This window comes from Pongo abelii, chromosome 5 (assembly GCF_028885655.2).
Source record: "Pongo abelii isolate AG06213 chromosome 5, NHGRI_mPonAbe1-v2.0_pri, whole genome shotgun sequence".
Taxonomy (NCBI): domain Eukaryota; kingdom Metazoa; phylum Chordata; class Mammalia; order Primates; family Hominidae; genus Pongo; species Pongo abelii.
The window spans coordinates 127,256,067-127,282,717 of NC_071990.2; the positions used below are offsets into that span (position 1 = coordinate 127,256,067).

The 26,651-nt window shown below is 40.3% G+C and overlaps 1 protein-coding gene across 10 annotated transcripts in view; it reads left to right on the forward strand.

Annotated features, from left to right (window-relative positions):
• NCOA7 (nuclear receptor coactivator 7) overlaps positions 1–26,651 on the forward strand; it is a 153,376-nt gene that overhangs the window by 69,473 nt on the left and 57,252 nt on the right. For all 10 annotated transcript variants that reach the window (XM_009242230.4, XM_054558130.2, XM_054558131.2 and 7 more), the window contains one exon: positions 8,874–9,094. In XM_009242230.4, the coding sequence (XP_009240505.1) occupies positions 8,874–9,094 (221 nt within the window). The remainder of the gene's footprint in view (positions 1–8,873; positions 9,095–26,651) is intronic.

Below are 26,651 nucleotides of genomic sequence, written 5' to 3' on the forward strand. Positions count from 1 at the left end.
TTGGTTTGGTTTTGGTTGTTTTTTTGTTTGTTTTTATTTTTGCTTTTAATAGCCTTTGTAGATGAATGGGCTTCTGACTGTCTTGGCCTCTGGACTTTTCCAGGGCTAGAAGTTCTGCAGTGGAAGGAAAATGTAATCAAATGTGAGACTTAGAAAAAACACAGGGAAGTGCGAGACTCTTGGGATGGTTTAGTTTGGATGTAAAAAAGAATTTTTTTTTTTTTTTTTTTTTTAATCAAAACAACTTTAACACATTTCCTACTCTTCTCCGCCAAGGGCAAACTATTAGAGCCACACAGGACCTTGAAAATCATGTTAGCCTCTTGCTTTTGTTTACTTAGAAGTCCCAGGGGGTTTATCATATTTCCAACACAGGTTGCAGGGCTGATTACAGAGAAAGCCAAGCCCAGAACCCAAATCTGTGTTCCAATCTTTCTGTGAGTGTGCAATCCATTGAAGCCCACTAAATTTTCAGGCCCCCACATAGTTTGTAGAATTTTCAGAGTCCAGTGGATTTTATTTTATAGTCGAGGTTTACATATATGCCATAGCACACATTTAGAGGGGCTTCAGGGAGGCCCTGTGGCAGTTGGCTGTAACCTAGGCTTGTGAATTCCTGCTCCACAATTAAACTATGCCCTGTGACCTTGGGAAATGGCCCTAGTTTTTCTCAGCATTCCTTTTCTTATCTGTAAAATAGAGATAAAACTCCCTACCTCATTGGGCTTTTGTGAGGATAGGCTAATATTTGTGAAGTACATAGCATGGTGCCTGGTTCCTTAGTCAACTTAGTAGTTCCTGTTAGAAGAAAGCTGTTTAAAGCTTGTCATAAGTTTTTGAAAAGTAAAATTCAGTTTAAAAAATTTGACAATATTTATGTGTTAGATTATTCTTACAGTAGGAAAGAGATTTCAAAGACTACTTAAAATATTTTTAATATATAATTGTACATGGTATAAAATTAAAAATGTACAAATGAGAACACAATAAAAAGTATTTGTGTGTGTGTATGTACCCTTGTACACATATTTTCTGCATATACTTGTTACATTTTAAATACTGTATCTTTACCCTTCTCTCTAATCTCTTGCAAGTAGGACTAACTATAGCTCTAGATCAATATTGTCTAGTACTTTCTGTGATGATGGAAGTATTCTGTATTGTGTGTTGTCCAATAGAGTAACCACTAGGACATGAGTCTAGAAATGTATTTCTTACAACTGAATAATTTTAAATTCAATTTTAATTAAATGTAGTAACTTTCGGTGACTGGCTGGTGGCTACCACATTCAGCAATGCCATACAAGATATTTATGTCTTTTTCAAAAGTGTGCATTTTTCAAAAACACATGGATCCCAAATTTTAAAATTAAGAACAGAGTCATATATAACTGTGAATTTAATATTAATTAAAGCAGTCTGTAGTTCAGTACATTTTAAATTATGTGTGGCTAATATGTAGAAAGCTGAAACTGGATCCCTTCCTTACACCTTATACAAAAATTAATTCAAGATGGTTTAAAGACTTAAATGTCAGACCTAAAACCATAAAAACCCTAGAAGAAAACCTAGGCAATACCATTCAGGACATAGGCATGGGCAAAGACTTCATGACTAAAACACCAAAAGCAATGGCAACAAAAGCCAAAATAGACAAATGGGATCAAATTAAACTAAAGAGCTTCTGCACGGCAAAAGAAACTACCATCAGAGTGAACGGGCAACCTACAGAATGGGAGAAAATTTTTCCAATCTACGCATCTGACAAAGGGCTAATATCCAGAATCTACAAAGAACTTAAACAAATTTACAAGAAAAAAACAACCCCATCAAAAAGTGGGCAAAGGATATGAACAGACACTTCTCAAAAGAACACATTTATGCAGCCAACAGATACATGAAAAAATGCTCATCATCACTGGTCATCAGAGAAATGCAAATCAAAACCACAATGAGATACCATCTTATACCAGTTAGAATGGCGATCATTAAAAAGTCAGGAAACAACCAATGCTGGAGAGGGTGTGGAGAAATAGGGATGCTTTTACACTGCTGGTGGGAGTGTAAATTAGTTCAACCATTGTGGAAGTCAGTGTGGCAATTCCTCAAGGATCTAGAACTAGAAATACCATTTGACCCAGCCATCCCATTACTGGGTATATACCCAAAGGATTATAAATCATGCTGCTATGAAGACACATGCACACGTATGTTTATTGCGGCACTATTCACAATAGCAAAGACTTGGAACCAACCCAAATGTTCATCAATGATAGACTGGATTAAGAAAATATGGCACGTATACACCATGGAATACCATGCAGCCATAAAAAAGGGTAAGTTCATATCCTTTGCAGGGACATGAATGAAGCTGGAAACTGTCATTCTCAGCAAACTATCACAAGGACAGAAAACCAAACACCGAATGTTCTCAATCATAGGTGGGAATTGAACAATGAGAACACTTGGACACAGGGTGGGGAACATCACACACTGGGACCTGTCGGAGGGGTGGGGGGCTGGGGGACGGATAGCATTAGGAGAAATACCTAATGTAAATGACGAGTTGATGGGTGCAGCAAACCAACATGGCACATGTATACTTATGTAACAAACCTGCATGTTGTGCACAAGTACCCTAGAACTTAAAGTATAATAAAAAATAAATAAATAAATAATGTGTGGCTAATATATTTTATTTTAAAATCAAATACCTTAAATAAGAAGATGGGAGTTCATTTTGGAGAACATGCTGCTAATCAGAGAAAGCTGTGAAATGGCTGTTTGTAGAAGAGCAGATCTCAACCAAATCAGAACATTTAAATTAACTTAAAGTGGAAAAATTCAGAAGATTAAGAAGCAGCATATCTCAGAACATGGGCTTATTCATCCATTAATTTATTCAAGAAATATTTACTGAGTACCTAATGTGTGCCATGTAAGAAAGGAACATGCCCCAGACCCTGGCTTTGCTTACTGCCAGTGCCCCAAACACATTTCCTTTTGTAAAAGAAAAAGCTTCGGAAGAAAACCCGTTTTCGTTCAGCTACTACAAATGATTTCTTTAGCAGGAGCACCTTGCTCACTTCTGCAGTCAGTCGGCTAACTCTAGGCTGGAACACTAGTAGGGCAAAAGTGAAGTATGTGTGCATTCTACAAGTGCCTACACCATTTTAATGTAAAAAAGCCAAGAGATTCCAGAATTTAAAAAGCTCTTTAGTATTCCTCTATGGAAAGGTATAAATAAGAAGCTCGGAATCATGGTATCAAGCCACATTGCCTCATTCTTCTGCCCTTGGGGAGGCCCATAGTGTAATTTGTCTTTTCTTTTGGCTTTCACCTTATCTTCCCCAAACAGTGATTGCTTCTTATGTTAGCATTGCATTTTATCTAAGTCTTATTCTTTTTTTGCACTTTGAAAATTTTCTGTATGACATGTTTTGTTTTCATAATAAAAGAAGAAAAATAAATAATATCATAAAACGTAGTCCAGGCCACAGGTGGTGAAAGCCTGACAAAGCAGAGATTATGAAGAGAAGGTAAATTGGAGTGGGAAAGATAGGATTAGAAGATAGAATTGACAAGGCTTGACTACAATTTAAAACACCTGTTTTATGAAATTGTGATCTATTTTAAAGAAATACAAATGCAAAATAAAGGTTTTGGGTTTTTTTCCCACTTGTACTCAGAGCAATCAAATCTTAAATGTACTTCATTATTTTTCAGTCACTCATCGTTTAAGATGATTTGCCAAGTGTATTTCTAGCCCACAGTATAAAAGCAGTGTATATTTGAGGTCATGAAAAATGCTTAGATGAAATAATGGGAGTTCATTTTTCTGCAAGACCAATTTTTTTCAGTTTATATTAAGTTAATGATAGCGAATCCCTATTGTGAGACTATCTTACCAAGATAGATATTGACGGAAAAACAAAAGGTAAGGACTGAAAGATTAAAGCCCTGAAAAGGAATGCTTGAAGAGCATTAATTATACCAAATTTCTCAGGTTGGCAGCTATTCCCCTTTGTAAAAAGTGTTAGAAATTGATCTCTATACTTGGAAGGAAGGATTTTACAGAGGGCTTCCAGAAACACATCTGATTTCCAGTTGCAGGATCAGAATATTCTAGTTATATTGATAATCTCCAGAGAAACAAAGTCTCATTAGTACTTTAGTCAAAACAAAAGATTATCTGATTGTAGAATTTCTAAGGTATTAAATGGTACTCTGCTGTTAAACAACTTTGGGATTGCTATTTTTCTAGCTTTTCTTCTGAAGTAACAACTGTGTTTGGCTATATGTGTTGACAATAATAGTCTGTGTAGAAAAGGGAGAAAAAGAATAAAACAATGTATCCCATTTTGCTATTTCCATGAGTGAAAATGAGTCTCTAATGAGATGTCCCCAAACAGTGCTGCCGTTCATCAAAGCACATGCCCCAGATCTGAGTGAGTTTAATTATCGTGGGGACAGTGAAAGGAGGACATTTAAATCAGCTTAAAGTGGAAAAATTCAAAAGATTAAGAAGCAGCATGTCTCAGGCTGCACAGAACTAATATTAGTATTTGACATCTCTTTTCTCCTAGAAGGAATCATCTTTGGAAGGGGGCAACAAAGTTAATCCCAAACATGTTTTTGATCAGCCAGTACATCAGAATCAGCCCATCATTTTGGAGAAAGAGATGAGCTCTCTGCATAGATAAGCCTCCCAATGTAAAGAGACAAGCTCTGTGTGGTATCTAGATTGCTGCAGAATAATTTGAGCCTCACACAGGACTTTTGATCAGAAGAGAAATTTTGATCAGGAGAGAAATTGTTTTATTAGGGGCATTATCTGAACTTTGCTAGAGCTACCTACTCCTTTACCAGAAAAGTAAGTTAAAATCTGAGGATAGAAAATAATATGTTTAATGAAAATAATTCCTTTTTATGAGTCTCCAATTGTTTGGTGATTTTTGGTTATTTATTTATTATTAATTATATGATTATTTCAATAGCTTTGGTGGTACAAGTGGTTTTTGGTTATGTGGATGAATCATATAGTGGTGGAGTCTGAAATGTTAGTGCACCTGTCAACTGAGTAATGTACATTGTACCCAATATGTAGTTTTTTATCCCTCAGCCACATCCCACCCTCCCCTGGTCCATTATTATACTATGTATGTTTTTGCATCCTCATAGCTTAGCTCCCACTTATAAGCGAGAACATGTGATATTTGATTTTTCATTCCTAAGTTACTTCACCTAGAATACTTACCTCCATTTCCATCCAAGTTGCTGCAGAAGACATTATTTTATTCTTTTCTGTGGCTGAGTAATAGTCCATGGTGTATATAGACCACATTTTCTTTATCCACTCATCGGTTGATGGGCACTTAGGTTTATTCCATATCTTTGCAATTGTGAATTGTGCTGCAATAAACATACACATGCAGGTATTGTTTTCGTATAATGACTATTTTTCCTTTGGGTAGATACCCAGTAATGCGATTGCTGGATCGAATGGTAGATCTACTTTTAATTTCTTCGAGAAATCGCCATACTGCAAAGGTTGTACTAATTTATATTCCCACCAGCAATGTTAAGTGTTCCCTTTTCACCACATCCACACCAACATCTATTGTTTTTTGACTTTTTAATAACAGCCATTCTGGCTAGAATAAGGTGGTATTTCATTGTGGTTTTAATTTGTATCTCCCTGATGATTTGTGATATAGAGCATTTTAAAAAATTTGTTTGTTGGCCATTGTATATCTTTTTTTTTTTTTTGAGAAATATCTATTCATGTCATTTGCCCACATTTTAATGGGATTATTTGCTTTTGTCTTGCTGATTGAATAGATATTAGTCCTTTGTCAGATGCATAGTTTGTAAATATTTTCTCCCATTCTGTCTATTTACTCTCATGATTTCTTTTTCTTTTTGTTGTTGTTGTGCAGAAGCTTTTTAGTTTAATTAGGTCCCATTTATTTTTGTTTTTATTGCATTTGCTTTTGGGGTCTTAGTCATAAATTCTTTGCTTAGGCCAATGTCCGGAAGAGTTTTTTTGTTTGTTTGTTTCTTTCTAAGAAAGAGTCTCTCTCTGTCGCCCAGGCTGGAGTTCAGTGGCGCAATCTCGGCTCACTGCAACCTCTGCCACCTGGGTTCAAGCGATTCTCCTGCCTCAGCCACCTGAGTAGCTGGGACTACAGGCACGTGCCACCATGCCCAGCTAATTTTTATATCTTTAGTAGAGATGGGGTTTCACCATGTTGATCAGGCTGGTCTCGAACTCCAGACCTCATGATCTGCCTGCTTCGGCCTCCCAAAGTGCTGGGATTACAGGGTGAGCTACCGCGCCCAGCCCAGAAGAGTTTTTACTAAGTTTTCTTCTAGAGTTTTTGTGGTATCAGGTCTTAGAGTTAAGTCTTTAATCCATATTGAGTTGATTTTTATGTATGGTGAGAGATAAGGGATGCAGTTTCATTGTTCTACATATAGCTATTCAGTTTTTCCAGCACCATTTATTGAATAGGGTTTCCTTTCCCCAGTTTATGTTTTTGTATGCTCTGTTGAAGATCAGTTGGTTGTGAATATTTGGCTTTATTTCTGGGTTCTTTATTCTGTTCCATTGCAATGTCTGTACATCTGCATTTATACAGGTACCTTGCTGTTTTGGTAACTATAGCCTTGTAGTATAATTTGAAGTTGGGTAATGTGATGTCGGGTAATGTGATGCCTTCAGATTTATTCTTTTTGCTTAGGATTTCTTTGGCTATTTGGGCTCTTTTTTGGTTCCATATGAGTTTTAAGATTGTTTTTTCTAATTCTGTGAAAAATGATGTTGGTATTTTGATAGGAATTGCATTGAATCTGTCGATTGCTTTGGGCAGTATGGTCATTTTCACAATATTGATTCTTCCAGTCCATGAGCTTGGGGTGTATTTTTATTTGTTCATGTCATCTACAATTCCTTTCAGCAGTGTTTTGTGAGTTTCCTTGTAGAGATATTATGAGGGTTTTTTTTTTTCTTTCTTTCTTTTTTCTCTGCCTGTCCTTGAGTTCTTGATTTGATTGTCAGCTTGGTCATTGTTGCTGTATAGCAGTGCTACTGATTTGTGTACATTGATTTTGATCCTGAGACTTTACTGAATTTATCAAATCTAGGAATCTTATGGAGGAGTCTTCAGGGTTTCTAGGTATTTGGTTGTATAATTGGCAAACAGAGATAGTTTGACTTCCTCTTTTTTTATTTCGAATGCTCTTAATTTCTTTCTCTTTCCTGATTGCTCTGGCTAAGACTTCCACTTTTGGTCTTTTAAACAAACATTAAAAGATAGCTAAACTAAGAGATGGGGAGTATATTCATCTATGACTTTTCCTCTGCTGCTCTGTCTCTTATGCCATATACTAATTTATTAGCCAATGAATATCTAAGAACCTGGCTGCTCAGTGTTCAGTAAATAATAGCCTAGTTAAAATACCTTGTTGGAATATGGGACCTTTATCTCCAAAGCTGAATGTCTCATTTTTCTTACCATGCTTAGTTGTCATGTCTTTATGATTGTATTAGGGGATATTTTACTATTTCTGTTTCTGTTTGTGTTATATGTTGACATATATTATGTCAATTAAGCCTAATAAAAGATCCTGTTAGAGACCTAAGGAAGTACAATTATCACCATTTAAGATATAAGAAAACTAAGGCTCAAGGTGTGAAATTCCTAGCCTGAAGTCAGAGTTCTCTTAAGTGTTGTAGCCTCAGGGAGGGACCTCTCTAGCCTGCCAGATTGATTTGTTTGACATCACAGAGCAATGCAGTGTAATATCAAATTTCAGTCCCAGTGTATCCTACAGTTATCTCATGTTTCTACCCAAACAGCTCCTTATCCATTGCCCAACATCAAATTGGACATATGCTCAAGAGGGTGAAGAAAATAGAAATGTATGAGAGAAATCTAACTGTCACCAGATACTTTCTATCTAGGCACAGGGAAAAGGGACATAATTTAAAAATACATATTTATATATGAGTAGAGTGCAACATATACTAGAGGCCAAGGCCCTTGTTCTCAAAGCACTTAGATTCTGGTAAGGCAAAAACATTCTCGACTATCAAGTACAGAGTGACATATTAATTAATTACAGAGTGATGTGTCCACTGAAAATATTTTGAGGTATTGGCTTTCAGTGAATTTATGCTAACTTTATCTCTTACACATCTTTGGCTCAGGAGTAAAGGATTTGTAACATCGAATATGTTAACTAATAATCAAATAATCAGCCAGCTATCAGTAATCATAATGAAAATCATGTATTGTCATTATGGCATTTTCTATTTTAGGAAATGCAGCTCTTTCTTCACTACTATTGCCATATTTTTAAGGAAAAGGATTACTCGTATGTGACCCAGTTCACACCTTGCCAAATCCTTTTACTCAGTATGTGAGCCAATTACAAAGGACTTGTTTTTACAAATGTGCTTGCCCATCAGTCAAAAGTACCACTGAAACCAGAAACATTTTCTTAAAATGTAATCTTCCAAACATGGCATTCTAATAGCATAACCATATGTTGTGATTTTTAAAAATACTCAACATTTCATAGCCTATGGAAGAATCTCATTTTTCCTCAGGCCTATGGCAGTTCTCAATAATTTTATGAGATATAGTATTGACTATATCAAGTTGAAGAAAGGCCACAGATCTCCATGTAAGAATTTGTAAGTGATTGGAAAAGAAAAAAGAACAATACATGAAATGAACCATATTATAAGGAAAGTGTTTTCTGTATCAGTTCATTAGTTTTCAAAGCCCAGCAGCATGAAATTAATACGATTTCTACCAGCAAATCATCTCTCCAATGTTTTTTTCTTTTTTTTCCCTCTTTCCTAGATTGAAAAAGAAAAAACAAGCCAAACAAAATGCAGAGACAGCCTCAGCTATAGCTACAAGGACTCATACTGGGAAGGAAGATGCTAATACAGTAGTTTTAGAGCCAGACAAGTGCAACATTGCTGTGGAAGAGGAATATATGACTGATGAGAAAAAAAAGAGAAAAAGTAATCAGTTAAAGGAGATCAGGCGTACAGAACTAAAGAGATATTATAGTATTGGTGAGTATTCTTGGCGTTACTGCAGTATTTTCATTTAAAAAATCTATAAGAATTTTTAAAAGACTATCATTTGTGATTGATCATAATAATGGTAACAGTTTATGGAGCAGCTGCTATGTGCCCCTGGCCCTTGCTTTACATACATAATCTTGTGTAGGGGGATCACACTAAAATAATGTCTCATTTAAATTTCTGTTCCCAGCATTTAGCACAGTGCCCAGAATGTATTGTGTACTAATAAACGTTTATCTAATGAAGAGTCACTTTCTCTTTATGAGAAATATTTTTCTTAATGTATGTAGACATATTCATAAATATGCTGATAGAAATGCCTGTACTTTTTGGCATTTGCTAGACAGTAGAAAATGGAGGAGACTTGGCCTAGCATCTGTCAGTTAAAAAAACAAAACAAAACAAAAAAATAAAAAAAAAACACCTGGGAGTCTTTTTTTTTTTTTTTTTTGAGACGGAGTCTTGCTCTGTCCCCTAGGCTGGCGTGCAATGGCATGATCTTGGCTCACTGCAACCTCTGCCTCCCAGGTTCAAGCAATTCTCCTGCCTCAGCCTCCCAAGTAGCTGGGATTACAGGTGCCCACCACCATGCCCGGCTAATTTTTTGTATTTTTAGTAGAGACAGGGTTTCACCAAGTTGACCAGGCTGGTCTTGAATTCCTGACCTCAGACACTTGGGAGTCTTAAAGGGAATCTTGAAATGAGTCCACAGTGTTACACAGTTGCTCAGAATAACCCCTGCATCTGAAACTGCACTCACAGAAGTGGCATATCTAGCTTGGCCTGAATCATCCATCTCACACCTACTGTTCTATCACATACACACATGGATTTTGTTTCAAAGAGAATGCAAATAAATGAAATAAATAAGGATACCAGGAATCAGAGCTTGGCATGGCATACAGGTTATGGCATACTTGAGATTGCTAGGAAAGGGAGAGAAAACGGAGAGCAGTATCTGTGAACACACTGCAAATACGGTAAATGAAATGTGGTCTTGTAGCAGAGCAATGACACTTGTTCTGAGCCACCCTCAACTTGGTCCTAGTTAATACCAAAGTTACAGGAAGACATATGTTTATGTCTCCATTTTTTTGTTTGTTTTTTGTTTTTTCTTTTTTTTTTTTGAGACACAGTCTCGCTCTGTCACCCAGGCTGGAGTGCAGTGGTGCAATCTCGGCTCACTGCAAGCTCTGCCTCCCAGGTTCACACCATACTCCTGCCTCAGCCTCCTCAGTAGCTACCACCACGCCTGGCTAATTTTTTGTATATTTAGTAGAGACGGGGTTTCACTGTGTTAGCCAAGATGGTCTCAATCTCTTGACCTCGTGATCTAAGAGATGGGGCCTCCCAAAGTGCTGGGATTACAGGCGTGAGCCACCGCGCCTGGTCATGTCTCCATGTTTTTTTTTTTTTTTTTTTTGAAATTACCACTTATAATTGAAGATACAGTAATAGAATACATAAACAGGCATCCTGAATTTTATACAAATCATGAAATCATGTTCGGCTTGTAGTATCACCTCCACAGGTTAAAGCTATATTGGACAAAGCGTTAAAATGAAACTGTATAAATTCACACTTAAAATTAAATTGAGAGTTACATGAAACTGATTTGTATGAAGAGTTAAATCTTTTTAGAATAATTGTCCCTTTATTCTAGATTCTACATTGTCCCTTTATTCTAGGTTCTAGAATCTGGAGTCATCAGTTCTAGATTACTAAAATTTATATATTGAAATAGTTTCTCGGAAAGTTAACCCAATGTTGTCATAACCTATGTAACTTTCTTAACAGCTCCAGTAACAGTTACATCAGCAGAAAGGTCCTTCTAAAAAAATTATGGAAACTCATTCGTGAGCTTGCATTTATAAATAGTTACTGATGTTGCTTTTGATTATATTGATTTAAAATGAAGTTGCTAAAAGTATAAATTTTGATGACTAATAAATGAATTTGCAGAAAAGCAGACAGCAATATCTTATTATCAATCAAGGTCTCTTATTAGTAACATATTATTATTGATTGCATATACAATTATGGCACCAAAATACTATTTTTTGCAACTTGTATTACCCCTATTACATTACTATAAGTAATAAATTTTTTTTTTTGAGGGCCTAATGATAACTTTTATTTCTTTGTGTGTGGTGATTTGCAATTTCTTTTTTTTTTTTCTTTTTTTTCTTTTTTTTTTTAATTAAGTATTTATTGATCATTCTTGGGTGTTTCTCGGAGAGGGGGATATGGCAGGGTCATAGGATAGTAATGGAGAGAAGGTCAGCAGATAAACACATGAACAAAGGTCTCTGGTTTTCCTAGGCAGAGGTCCCTGCGGGCCTTCCCCAGTGTTTGTGTCCCTGGGTACTTGAGATTAGGGAGTGGTGATGACTCTTAAAGAGCATGCTGCCTTCAAGCATCTGTTTAACAAAGCACATCTTGCACCGCCCTTAATCCATTTAACCCTGAGTTGACACAGCACATGTTTCAGAGAGCACGGGGCTGGGGGCAAGGCCATAGATCTACACCATCCCAAGGCAGAAGAATTTCTCCTAGTACAGAACAAAATGGAGTCTCCTATGCCTACTTCTTTCTACACAGACACAGTAACAATCTGATCTCTCTTTCTTTTCCCCACATTTCCCCCTTTTCTTTTCAACAAAACCACCATCGTCATCATGGCCCGCTCTCGATAGTCGCTTTCTCTTCGGAGCTGTTGGGTACACCTCCCAGACGGGGCGGCCGGGCAGAGGCGCTCCTCACCTCCCAGACGGGGCGGCCGGGCAGAGGCGCTCCTCACCTCCCAGACGGGGCGGCCGGGCAGAGGCGCTCCTCACCTCCCAGACTGGGCGGCCGGGCAGAGGCGCTCCTCACCTCCCAGACTGGGCGGCCGGGCAGAGGCGGTCCTCACATCCCAGACGATGGGCGGCCGGGCAGAGGCACTCCTCACCTCCCAGATGGGGTGGCCGGGCAGAGGTGCTCCTCACCTCCCCGATGGGGTGGCCGGGCAGAGGTGCTCCTCACATCCCAGACGGGGAGGCCGGGCAGAGGCGGTCCTCACATCCCAGACGATGGGCGGCCGGGCAGAGGCACTCCTCACCTCCCAGATGGGGTGGCCGGGCAGAGGTGCTCCTCACCTCCCAGATGGGGTGGCCGGGCAGAGGTGCTCCTCACATCCCAGATGGGGAGGCCGGGCAGAGGCGGTCCTCACATCCCAGACGATGGGCGGCCGGGCAGAGGCACTCCTCACCTCCCAGATGGGGTGGCCGGGCAGAGGTGCTCCTCACTTCCCAGACAGGGCGGCAGGGCAGAGGCGCTCCTCACTTCCCAGACGGGGCGGCCGGGCAGAGGCGCTCCTCACCTCCCAGACGGGGCGGCCGGGCAGAGGCGCTCCTCACTTCCTCCCAGACGGGGTGGCAGCCAGGCAGAGGCGCTCCTTACTTCCCAGATGGGGCGGCCGGGCAGAGGCGCTCCTCACTTCCCAGACGAAGGGCGGCCGGGCAGAGGCGCTCCTCACCTCCCAGACGGGGCGGCCAGGCAGAGCCGCTCCTCAGTTCCCAGACGGGGCGGCCGGGCGGAGGCCCTCCTCACCTCCCAGACGATGGGCGGCTGGGCAGAGGGGCTCCTCACTTCCCAGACGGGGAGGCCAGGCAGAGGCGCTCCTCACCTCCCAGACGGGGTGGCCGGGTAGAGGCGCTCCTCACCTCCCAGACCGGGTGGCCGGGTAGAGGCGCTCCTCACCTCCCAGACGGGGCGGCCGGGCAGAGGAGCTCCTCACATCCCAGACGGGGCGGCCAGGCAGAGGCGCTCCTCACTTCCCAGACGGGGCAGCCCGGCAGAGGTGCTCCTCACTTCCCAGTCAGGGCGGCCGGGCAGAGGCGCTCCTCACTTCCTCCCAGACGGGGTGGCGGCCGGGCAGAGGCGCTCCTCACTTCCCAGACGGGGCGGCCGGGCAGAGGCGCTCCTCACATCCCAGACAATGGGCGGCCGGGCAGAGACGCTCCTCACTTCCTATACGGGATGGCGGCCGGGCAGAGGCGCTCCTCACTTCCCAGATGGGGCGGCCGGGCAGAGGAGCTCCTCACATCCCAGACAATGGGCGGCCAGGCAGAGACGCTCCTCACTTCCTAGACGGGTTGGCGGCGGGGCAGAGGCTGCAATCTTAGCACTTTGGGAGGCCAAGGCAGGCGGCTGGGAGGTGGAGGTTGTAGCAAGCTGAGATCACGCCACTGCACTCCAGCCTGGGCAACATTGAGCATTGAGTGAGCAAGACTCCGTCTGCAATCCCAGCACCCCGGGAGGCCGAGGTGGGCAGACCACCCGAGGCCAGGAGCTGGAGACCAGCCCGGTCAACACGGCGAAACCCCGTCTCCACCAAAAACACAAAAACCAGTCAGGCGTGGCGGCGCGCACCTGCAATCCCAGGCACTAGGCAGGCCGAGGCAGGAGAATCACAGGAGCCCGAGGCAGGGAGGTTGCAGCGAGCCGAGACCATGGCAGTACAGTCCAGCCTCGGCAACAGAGGGAGACCGAAGAAAGAAGGAGAGGGAGACCGAAGAGAGGGAGACAGAGAGGGAGGGGGAGAGGGAGAGGGAGAGGTCTCCATGTTTAATGTAACCGTCCAACAGTGTTGGAAGACATATGGCATGGCATAGAGGTCATGGCATACTTGAGATTGATAGGAAAGGGAGAGAAAGCAAAGGGCAGTTACTAAGAACACACTGCAAATACGGTAAATGAAATGTGGCCTTGTATCAGAGCAATGAAACTTGTTCTGGGGTGTCCTAAACTTGGTCCAAGGTAAGGGAAACATACCTTGTATCCATGTTTAATGAAACCTTCCAACAGTGTTTGAACAGTATTCAAAGATAAAATGGACTGCCCTTGAGGTGGTAATAAAAGCTGCCTTGCTGATGTTGCTACCGTACAGGCAGATGATCTATCGGCAGCCGAAAGCATGTGGTTTGTAGCTTTACAGTGGGCTAAGATGATTGTATAATGTATTACATGTCTTAATGGATGTTTTTAATCTCAAGCTATTCAGTATTTTATAAAAAGCTATAACCGTCAACCTGTTGAAAGATACTTCTGTGCTATTAATAAACTTCCTCTTAAAATGTAAATATTAAATATTATCCCTTATTTCCAAAAAGAGGAAGAGGATTAAGGAAAATTGCATTTCATATCTTTCATTTGTTTTGAGATTAGGTCTTGCACTGTCACCCAGACTGGAGTACAGTGGTAGGATTATAGCTCACTGCAACCTCCGACTTCAGGGCTCAAGCAGTCCTTCTGCCTCAACCTCGTGAGTAGCTGGGATTACAGGCACATGACACCACACTCAGCTATATATATATATATGTATATTTTTTAGAGAGAGAGATGGGGTTCTCACTATAAAACTGGTCTCAAGCTTCTAGTCTCGAGGAGTCTTCCTGCCTCGAAGTCCGACCAGCAATGCTCCTGCCTTGGCCTCCCAAAGCATTTTTTTTTGTACGGAGTCTCACTCTGTCACCCAGGCTGGAGTGCCATGGCACAATCTCAGCTCACTGCAACCTCTGCCTCTGGGGTTCAAGTGATTTTCCTGCCTCAGCCTCTTGAGTAGCTGGGATTACAGGTGCACGCCATGACGCCTGGCTAATTTTCAGCAATGCAGCACTTATTACCACCTATTTTTTTAGTAGAGAAGAGATTTCACCATGTTGGCCAGGCTGGTCTTGAACTCCTGACTCCAAGTGATCCACCCACTTTGGCCTCCTAAAGTGCTGGGATTACAGGCATGATCCACTGCACCTGACCCCAAAGCGTATGCTTTTTTTTTTTTTTTTAATGATTTCTCACTGTAGTAGGATAACCTTTTTATGTGGTATACTCTGTCGCGTGTGTAATGCTGAGTCTGAAACAATGTGCTTCACTCTTTACCTGACTGGCTCTTACCTGACTTAACAAAATCAGCTCAGTCATCATTTCTTCCAGAAGCCCTCCCTGTCCCTGTCCAGGTTAGACTTCCTTTCTGCATTGTTATCATGGATGTATTTGATTACCTATGTACAGGCTGGGTTGACTTAGACCCTAGAGTATTAGCTTTGTGTAGTGTCTTCAGCATGACATGTGCTCTTTAAGTGTGCATTGAAAGGAATAGTTAATACATAGATAAATGAATACTTTATTTTTAATTGTTGGAGTTTCAAGAAAACTCTGGAAGAACATAGGTAATAGTGTAGTCATTGGGTCAGAAGTATCCTGTGATTTATTTGGTAGCAGTAAGTAAAGAAATGTGGCCAGGCTCAGTGGTTCACACCTGTAATCCCAGCACTTTGGGAGGCTAAGTTAGGAGGATCACTGGAGGCCAGGAGTTCAAAGCCAGCTCAGGCAACGTACAAGATCCTGCCTCTACAAAAAATACACTAGCCAGGCATAGTAGCACACACCTGTAGTCCCAGCTACTTGGGATGCTGAGGTGAGAGAATTGCTTGAGCCCAGGAGTTGGAAGGTGCACAAATCTACTGCACTCCAGACCAAGTGACAGAGCGAGACACTGTCTCTGAAAAAAAAGAAAGAAATGCCATTAAAGCTTACCATCTCTCAAGAATGACAATGATAGCAACCGGTTTGGAGGTTTGAGGCATTTCTTAGGAGAAGCCAGTGCTTAGATAAAACCTCTAGGTGGAATTCCAACATTCCTTGACCCTTTCCAAATCTGACTAGAGGTGACAAACTCTCATCTTGGCAGGTTTGTTGGCTCTCCCAGCGTCTGACCTGGCCTGTTTCTCAGTCCCATCCCAGGGCGATGTTCTCTACCGCTAGATGGAGCATCAGACCTCAAGTCAAGAACATCTCAGTTCACTGCTGCTTTTGGTGGCTCTAGTCTGGGAGAGAAGGGGAGACTTGAAAATGGGAGGGTCTCGTTGGCTTGCTAAGGATTTGGGATTTACCTTGTAGCCAGTGAAGAGCCACTGGAGGAGAATGTCAAGGGAAAAGGAAATTCTCTACTTTTTGTTTGCTCTACATTTAGTTTACCATCAACTCTGTGATGAATCCAATATGAAGAAGGCAGGCTGTGCTGGTCTGAGACTAGGGCTTAGGGGAAGGGGCACACTGAAGGGGCACACAGCAGCATTTGATGGTCAGTGTAGTGTGTGAGGGAGGAAAAAAAACAGAGGCAAAAATTGACAGACTAGGAAGCTCAAGAAGGAGGAAAGAAGATAATGAATTTATGTTTGGAGATGTTTTTGAGCTGCCAGGTAGATTTGTCTAGAGGGGCCTAGATTTCATGTGAAAGACCTACAGATTGCTACTTACAGGTGTCAGATGAATCCACATGTGTAAAACAAAAGTAATCCAGTGAATGCACAGAGAGCCAAAATGAAAAGTTAATGGACAACAAATAATAATGAATGTATCGAAAAAAAGACTAGGAGGATATGTAACAATATGTTGATAGTTGTTTTCTCTGGTTACAGAAATTGCAAGGCAGTTTTTTTTTATATTACACGTAGTTATTTTTAATATTAATAATCAGAAAATAAGGAGAGTTGAAAATAAAGTAAAAGTAAGGGCTTTGCAAAAATCAAAAGCATTAGACAAATACGAAGTTCTATAAGCAATATATAACAAAATAATTACTTTCTGTAGGTATCTATTCCACATCTATAACATCATCTGCCTGATCCAAAGAAGTGTATTTCGACAAAATAATGTTTTTACTTGTGAAATTACTTTTATCTGTGCCTCACTTAATCCTTGGGTAATAAGTCATTGCTATCTCCTGACACTTAGGAAAACACGACAGTTCAGATACTAATAAAGAATGCTTCAGAAAGATTGAGTCACTAGAATTGCCTCATAACAACATGGTGCTGATTCTAAAAATGCTTTGTTTTTGAGAGGGGAGTAGGAGAAAGGAAGCAGAGTGATTACATTGAGGCAGATGGCATCAGATAAATCTAGATCCAACACCTAGCGCAGCACCTGGCACACAGTAAGCATCAAAAAAACCTTCTAGAATGAGTGAACTGAGCCCTTTCGTGCTTTCATTTGTGTTTACTAATATATAAAGTACTCTTTTGTCATTTATTCTGTTTGGGTAAACTCTTAAGGAATTTTTTAGTGAAAATATGTCTTAATATATTTTTCAAAATTAGTTATTAAGTTAAATTTGATACAAGCACCTTGGACTGTTCATAAATGTATTAAAAGATGTTTGGTCTATATTACAATATCAAAATATATTAAATTGACATGAACTATATCATAGGATACTTTTTCTTTTTCTTTTTGTTGAGACAGAGTCTTGCTCTGTTGCCCAGGCTAGAGCGCAGTGGCGCAATCTCGACTCACTGCAACCTCTGCCTCCCAGGTTCAAGTGATTCTCATGCCTCAGCCTCCCGAGTGGATGAGATTACAGGCACATGCGACCACACCCACCTAATTTTTGTATTTTTGGTAGAGACGGGGTTTCACCACATTGGCCAGGCTGGTCTCCAACTCCTGGCCTCAAGTGATCCACCCACCTCGGCCTCCCCAAGTGCTGGGATTACAGGCATGAGCCACGGCACCCCGCCCGGGTTCTTTTATATTAAAGGAATTCATTATTTCTTAAACTTAGAATAGTGAACATCTTTGCTTCTAAGAATATGGAGACAGAAATGGAAATTTTACAAATATGGGTAACATTTCAGTGTCGGGAAGTTCTTCATTTGAAACATAGCTGTGCAGCCATAAGATTGCAAAGAAATGGCCACATTTTATAAATAACGGGGGACAAGACTAAATTGGGATAAAATATATTATGATTATGTAATGTTTTAATATAAAAGGTGAATACCAAGATCTTGGATAGTGAAGTTGAATTTTAAGGAAATTATACTTGGGAGGTCCTATAACAAACATAAAAGACTTAAATAAGAGAACATAGCTCATTTTGTGATTATCGTAGTCAAAGATTTATTTAAAGAGAACCTCTGCAGTACAAAGAATGAATTTAGCTTTCAATATAAAATGTGTAATGTCTATATTAATCATTTCAAATCATAGTTTTTCCTCCTGAACTCAAAAAAACTTAAAAAAAAAATGAAATCCTCTACTTTTCCTTTGCTGTTTTGGTTTTTTGACAACGTGAAAGTAACAGACTACTAAGTTATTTCTCACAAAGGCAGCCCAACACTTTTCCATACACAGATTACTTTTTCTTAATGTTTTTTTTCCTAACTACACATGTGAAGACTTCATATCCATCATTTGTCTTTGTTTTACATAGCAAGTTCTGAGAGCCAAAGTTATGTTATATTTAATAAATAAACTTCTAAACATGAACAGGTCAAGCCACAAATGTCTAATAACATTGCTCTTCTGTTCAAAAGTAGTGATCGTCCTGGTACTTTAGATCTTAAAACATCAAAGAATACAGGTTTAAAATGGATTTTCATGTAGAAAAAGGATGCCAAGAATCCAGTTAATATTTTTTTTAATCAAGAAGAATGGGCTTAAGGGATTTGGGTATAAAATAAATGGAAATTATTTGGATGAAAATAGTTAGGCCTGTGCTTCTTGGGACCATCAATGAAGTCAAATTAGTGTTTTCGTGACACACCTGGGTGGTAAGGACAAACCTGAGGTGTGTCCCCAGAAAGCATGCAGGGTGGCTGAAGGAATGAAAGTGATAAGAGAAGCCGGGCGTGGTGGCTAACGCCTATAATCCCAGCACTTTGGGAGGCCGAGGTGGGTGGATCACCTGAGTTCAGGAGTTCGAGACCAGCCTGACCAACATGGAGAAACCCCGTCTCTACTAAAAATACAAAATTAGCTGGGTGTGGTGGCAAGTGCCTGTAATCCCAGCTGCTCAGGAGGCTGAGGCAGGAGAATCGCTTGAACCCGGGAGGCAGAGTTTGTGATGAGCCAAGATCATGCCATTGCACTCCAGTCTGGACAACAAGAGCGAAATTCCATCTCAAAAAAAGAAAAAAAAAAGATACATAAATTTATTTTTTGCCATTCAGTCTTGAATCTCTCTGCATTGATTTGAGAGTGGTCCAAATTTTTCTCCAAATCTTAGCCATTATTCACCTAACTTCATTTAATTATAATCCTTAAAGTCCCTTGAACCCTTACTGTGCACATTGCAAAGTGCTTTTTCTGAATCACCTTATCAAATTCTTATGGTAACTCTTTGGGAATCCAGTAGTATCTCCATTTTGTGCACTGGGAGACTGTCTTTAAGTTACTTCCCCAAGGTTACCTAGTGAGCAGATGGTAGACCAGGACACTCATTTACAGTCCATCTGATGCCAAAACCTTCCCTCGAACATTAAGTTACATGATATTTATGGGGAAATCCAGCCTCTTCTCATTGATAATGGTGCTTTTATTTTCAGCAAATTTCTGTTTTTTGGTGATGTCACTGCAATGTTTTAATTGCTGTGGCTTTATAATCATGTGTTTCAACATCATTAGAGTGTGCTTACCCTCACTTCTCTTTGAAAAATAATTTTGGATAGTCTTATATATTTATGCTTCTAGATAAGCATGGTTTTCAATTTGGAAAGTGTTCCTTTACCATAAAAAATTATTTTTTATTTAAATTGCATTTAAACATTAATTTGAAAAAAGTGAAATATTTATTTAAAGATGAGATTTCCTACTTAGGAGTATTATATCCATTTAGACACTTCAGTTAAGCATTTTAATTTTCTTTATGTGTATCTTGTCATTGTCTTGTTATATTTATTCCTAGATGTTATATAGTTTGATACCACTCTACCTGGGACTTTTCCAATTATGCTTCTGTTACAAAAATAAAAAATTATTATATCTGGCCACCTTAGTGAACAACTTTATGAATTTTTGACATTTTCATGATAATATTGGTTATTTACGCAGACAATTATGTTATCTGCTAATGACCACATTTTCATTTCTTTTCAGTATTTAAAACTTTTCATCTGTTGCTCTGACTAGATTTCAGAACAAAGTTGGGTATAAACCATATATTGATATTGGTAATGTTTTACTTTAAAAAAGTACTTCTTTTCCTTTTGGTTTCTGATATAAGAGCTCATCTCAGTTTATACAGGTGTACTTTAGGAGAGGTTAGAATAGTGCTTAATTTCTCAAGAGACATTGAGCATGTGGGTACCTGTAGTGCATTCGAGCACAGAGATTGCCTTGTGGTGCTGTGCAAGGTAGCCTCTGATGAATGGCAGGGATTCCCTCTTTATCCTGGAGTTTCCATTATGTTTGTAGTGTTGCTGCTTTTATCTCCACTACAAGGCTTTTTTCTTTATGACCTGAAATACTTGTGGTTTAGCCTCACATTAGATTCGCCTCTATGTTGTAATTTAGTGCATACCACTAAATTGGTGGATACCGTGCCCAGAAACCTTAAACACTGTGCTAGAATTGCTCTTAGGCAATTTAGGCCTTTCCTAGCACAACTGGAACCAAAGAAAGGGAGTGGAGCTCATGCAGTGCCTGGGGGTATTTTTCCCTCTGCTCACCTGGAATCTTCGTTCCAGAAAGCTGGGGGTGGGGCCTCACCAGTGCTGTGTTTAGGTAATAAGCCTGCTTCTATAGACCTGGAAGTGACATCGTGAAGTCATTCAGTTTTCATTCCTATGAAGAAATTCCTTTTCATATATACTCTTTAGCATTGCATTGCTTTTTCAGAAGCATATTTCTAGTGAGTATCAAGCATAAATATTCATCATTAAAGAAGTTCACTCTATTCTTAGTTTTCTAACATTTGGAACTTTTTTGTTCTTTTTAAAAATACAATAATGGCTGTTTAATTCGTCAAATGCTTTTTTAGCATGTATCAAAATGATCAGATTCTTTTTCTCTGTTAAACAATTTATAAAGCTTTATCATATTAATACTATATCACTGCTGTATTTCTGGATGAAACCTTTTTGCTCATGGTTTATAATTGTTTTAACATACTACTCTATTCACATTGCTATTTACTTGTGTTGACTACATTATTATAAATAACAATAGCATTTGTTAAGCATGTGCTCTGTGCCAGGCTCTGAGATGAACATTGTATGAGTCAGCTTAATTTTCTCAGCATTTCATTTTACAGATAAACTGTTGCACAAAGATTTAGCTAACTTGATTAATATCACACGGCTATGAAAATGTGTCAGGGTTGCTAGTTAAACCCAGCTCATTTTGACCCCTAAACCAGCCTGTGATCAGAAAGGTGTTTGATGACATAAGTGAGATGGTACATGACTTGATTTTATAATTAATACCATCAAACTGCTTCAGCAATCATAGTTGAATGGATCCGTTTCCATTATAGGGACATGCCTGTCATTGGAAACAGATTCTCCTGTTCATAAATCAGGGTACCCTTTCTTTGAAAAATCTAGAGAGACACAGACAATTTTTGCCTCTTTGAATTCCCCTCATTTGGATGTCATAGAAACTATCCTCCCTCTTTAGTAGAGTTACTGATGGTCCTGTGCTGTCACTCAGATGCTCTTATCCTATTCAGATGCTCTTATGATAGAAATAGATGGAGGAGAGTGCTATCATTCAGATGCTCTTATCCTATTCAGATGCTCTTATGATAGAAATAGATGGAGGAGAGAGCTGGTCGTTCATGGGTGAGTAAAGAAAGAAGGGGCACTTAGTAAGTGTAAGCCCCATGCAGAACTGGTCCTGATATAATTTAAAAACCTGATAATTTTCCAAACTTCTGTTTGTGCTTGTTCAGATACTTGTTAATAACAGAAAAAAAGGCTACATACTATCTTTTCTTCCCTTTCTATATCTAAGCAGAAATTATGGAATCCAGAGAATTCACAGATGTCTGTATGGATTCTGTTTTCAAGCACAATAATGAATCATGTCCACTGTCCTGACTTCACCCAGTCCCCAGGGGCCTGTGACAGGAACCAGATGCTCCGGTTTGAAGGACATTATGTATTGACTTGTTCTTGCTGGTTTTTCTCAGAACCAGCATATCTAGCCAGTTCGTTTCTTGACACCCTCCCCAGTCTTCCCCCCACCAGCATACTCAATGTCCACATCTCACATCACTACTTCAATACTCAAAAATCTCTTATTTGAATCTCAGTTTCTTTTTTCATCTTTTCCTACAGATCTGTTCTCCAATTGTGACAGGCAGACTAATGACCCCCTAAAGATGTCCATGTCCTATTTCCCCAAACCTGTTAGGTTACATAGCAAACAAAGGTGAACCAAGGCTGTAGATGAAATTGAGGTTGCTAATCAGCTGACCTTAAGGAGATTTTCCAGGGCTATCAACGTGGCCCGGTGCAATCACAAGGGACCTTAAAAGTGAAAGAGGGAGGCAGGAGAGAGCACGTGAGACTACTCAGGCAGCATTGCTGGCTCTGCGGGTGAAAGCAGGGCCTTGGCTCAAGCTTCCTGCAGACGCAGAACTGGCTAGATATGCTGGTTCGGAGAAGAACCACGGCCCAAGGCCCTGCTTCCAGGGCCCAAAGTAGCCCACTTCCAAGAGAGAGAAAAGGCAAGGGAACCAGTCCTTCCCTACTCTCCCTCCAGAAGGAAAGTAGTGAGACCCATGCCAGACTTCTAATCTATGGAACTGTAAAATAATAAATCTGTGTTTATGCTTTATTTTGAGCCACAAATGTGTAGTAATTTGTTATAGCAACAATAGGAAACTAGTTCATCATGCCATTCCCCTAACTATTCCAACATCTCACTACCTGTATCTCAGCCACTGCTCATCCAGCTCCAGCTGCCTTGCTCTGTGCATCATAACCACATGGGTAGCCGCTTATTTGCTTACTTCTTATGTGGCCTGTTACCCCAGTGTTGAGACCCCCACCCCAGAGTATAGTGTTACTTCTTAATGTTCACATTTTTGAAACTTCATTTTTGCCATAGTAACTCTTCCAAATCTCATTACTCTTACTCCCTCAGTCCTGTCTTTACTCCACTACATTTTAGCAGATGACCTTACCCCTACTCTACTGGTGATGTTGACAGCATCTGTCTTGAGCTCCCTTTACTTTCAAAACCTCTCTGTGAATTCCAGTCATTCATTTCCAGGTTTCCATCTCTGGACCTCTGTTCAGCATTTCACAGTGTCAACACCACCTTCCTTTTTTCCGTGGCCTCTGTGACATTGCATTCATTTTCCCATCCCTCTAATTGCTTTTCCCCCTTTATATCAGCCATATTTTTTTCAGTCCTTAAATCTAAGCCTTCCTTAGTTTCTGTTCTCAAACTTCAGGCCTCCTCTTAAAATTTATTCATTCTCTTGATGTCATAGCCTCATCCAAGACTTCAGTATCACCACTACAAGGGATATCTTCACATCTGGCTGTCATGCCCATCCAGGCCCCAGGCATACTGCTAGGTAGCATCTTCTTTTAGCCCCAGTTCATAAGAGAGAGAAGGGAGTCTTCTTTCTGTAAACTTGTATTGGGGATTATCTCAGATGCAGGATCTTAGAGTCTTGTGTTCCGGACACTCCAGGCCCTTTTATGGTGTGGCAAGGGAGGTGGCAGGACTTATGGACAGGGCACCAAGATCCACTTGGGTTGAGGTCAACACAGGTACCCCATTCTTCCTCCCCATTCCAGCTCTTACCTCCAGGATTTATGCAGAAAGAAATGGGCTAGGCTGAAGGACCTGTGGTTTATTCCTCTAGGGGTTTTGTCAGTTTTGTTACAGGTACTCCTTATTGGACTGGGGAAAACCTTCTCTGAAGACTTTATTTCAGAGGTGGGCAAGTATGAGGTTCAGTTGCTTTGCTCTAAATGGCTTCTGAGGAATATTTGGCCAACTTTTCCCTTGGCAGTAGATACTTTTGCATCATTTGCCTCAGGTTCTTGTACACAGCAGGAGGGTCAGAATTTGGGTAGGTAGAAAGGTCTGTGAGGAGACCTGAAGCTGGAAAGGTCAGTGTCATTGGAAGACAGTTGCCCCCTTTGGGATGGGCGTGGATCCTTACCTAAAACACTAGGGTTGGAGCACCATTCTAAATCACAATGGAGCTGTCCTTTCCCGTGACAGCTCATGCCTCATCCTAGATCTCACCAGGGCCAGAAGCCCCTCCAGTGCTTTGTGGACTATGTGCTGCAGCACCCAGTCCCAGACACACAGGACTTCACTCATTGAGACACATAGTTGACTGTCTTTTCACCTCACTGCAAAACAATTATTTCTGAAGTAATATGAAACCTTGCCTTAAGCTATAATGATATAAAGACAATTAAATTATATCCTCTTTGCTTCTCTATTGAGCCAACTGTAAAACATAGTATTTGCCTTGTGGCTTTGGTAGGTGCACATGATTTGCCTGGTGTGATGTTACATCAGTGAAAAGTGTTGCCTCACAATCAAACTCATCCGGCTTATTCATCTGTACTGGAAGGTTTATTCAACTATATATACAAGACAAGGCCAGGTGCAGTGGCTCCCACCTGTAATCCCACCACTTTGGGAGGCCAAGGCGGGCAGATCACTTGAGCCCAGGAATTTGAGAACAGCCTGAGCAACATGGTGAAACCCTGTCTCTACAAAAAATGCAAAAATTAACCTGGTGTGGTGGCATGAGCCTGTAGTCCCAGCTACTCGGGAAGCTGAGGTGGGAGGATTGCTTGAGTCTAGGAAGTGGAGGTTGCAGTGAGTCATGTTAGTGCCACTGCACCACAGCCTGGGTGACAGAGTGAGACCCTGTCTCAAAAAAAAAAAAAAAAAAAAAAAGACACAAGACATTTAAGGATGGGTGCATCATCAGTCTTTACCTCCATGATCTCAACATCTTAGACTCTGAAGGGAAGGCATTTTTTTGTTTTGTTTTGTTTTGTTTTTCCTTTAGTAATATTACATGCTTGACATTTTTCTAGCCTACCCACCTGTGGCAAAGGAAGGTAATTTAGTTTTTGTACTAATTCAGGTGTACGTAGTTAAGTTTCTCCTGAAGGGCTCAGCCAACACATATTTTTCTTTTGTAGCTGTGCAATATGTAAACTGTCACCAGTTGGTGGCTTTTAGTAGCACTCCCCATTGGGACCAGAGATATCTAGCTACAGCTTATGGAAGGGCGTTGGCCAGAAGCTGCCAGATATGGGAAGAAGGAAGCATATTGTGGGCTCTAGAAATAGGAAGCTACCGACAAAATGATATAAAGAGACTATTCTGAAAGCACGAAGACCTAAAGTGACAGCTATTTATGATGACAGCAAGAAGGGCAGAAGTATGCAACAAAGAAAATGGAGCTGAGATATTAAAAGGAATGAACAACACTTAACCTAATCCCAAAAGAACTATGGGAAGAATTAGCCTGGGGTATTCATCTTCCACATAAACAAAGCAAAAACAAACAATTAAAATTTTTCAGATTCTTTAGAAGGAAAGAAAGACGAGTATTGTTAATGTTTTATTGCTTACCTGCCGAGAACTATGCAAACCAGTTTTTACATTTGTTCCGTCATAAGATTTGTAAAATATGGTGATTGCACTTTTGAATCTCCTTATCTGGAGATCTAAAAACATAGTGAATAGTCCTGTCTTCCTGAAGTAATTTAGGTGTGGTTGCCTGTAGGTAGGGAGATCATTTTTTATAGTCTAGAGGAATGTTCAGGGTCTCTTTGGCTCCGTGAATGGTTCTGATTTGAAGATATAGATGACTAGAACAGGACTGTAATGGAAGCATCTATTTAAGTTTATTTTTTCCTCTTGGCTTTAATTTTTAAATAATTTAAAGGAAATATTTAAAAGTCAGATAAATCCTATGTGAATCAACTATGTTCATGTTTCTATGTCACCCCTCAGTTTTCATCTAGGACCCCCATGTTTGTGATATAGATGAAATGATATCGTTGAGACATTTCCATGTGTGTGTATGTGTGCTGGTAGGACCTCAGACATAGGGGGCTGAGTTAATCACCCTTCTCAGATCGTGGTCTATCATTAGTGGTCCAAGCTAGGCTTCTTGTAATTTATCATTCATTCCCTTTTATTCTCATTCTCCACTCCCATTTCTTCCCCCAATTCACACCATTCTATTGTGTTCAATGTATATAGGTTTTATTTTTATGTACCTATGAAAATTATTTATGTGTTTTTTTTTAGTGTCCATCTGTGATGTATGTTTAAAACAGATGGACACTAACATCTCATTCAGTTTTTCTTGATGTAAACCTGTTTACACTTTTGGTATATATTTCTGGCTTGTTATTCCTAATTGCTGGAATCTAATTGCTCTGGAATCTCAGAGCTTACTGATCATGCTTTATTTACCCTCTAGCTCCCCATTGCCATAGATAATACTGTGATGAACATCCTTCAGTGGGTCCCTTGTGATGTACATAAAGTATATACCTGTTGGGAGAGGATGCTTATCTGTGAGTTAAATTGCTAGGTCATATGAGCTATATATACTTAATTCTCTGGAATGACTGAACAGTTTACATTCCTTGTAGTGGTTCACATTTCTATCAACATTGGAATTATACAGCTTTCTGATTTTACCAGGCTAATAGATATAAAATGATGCATTGTTTTCATTTGCATTTTTCTGATCACATACAGGTTGGAG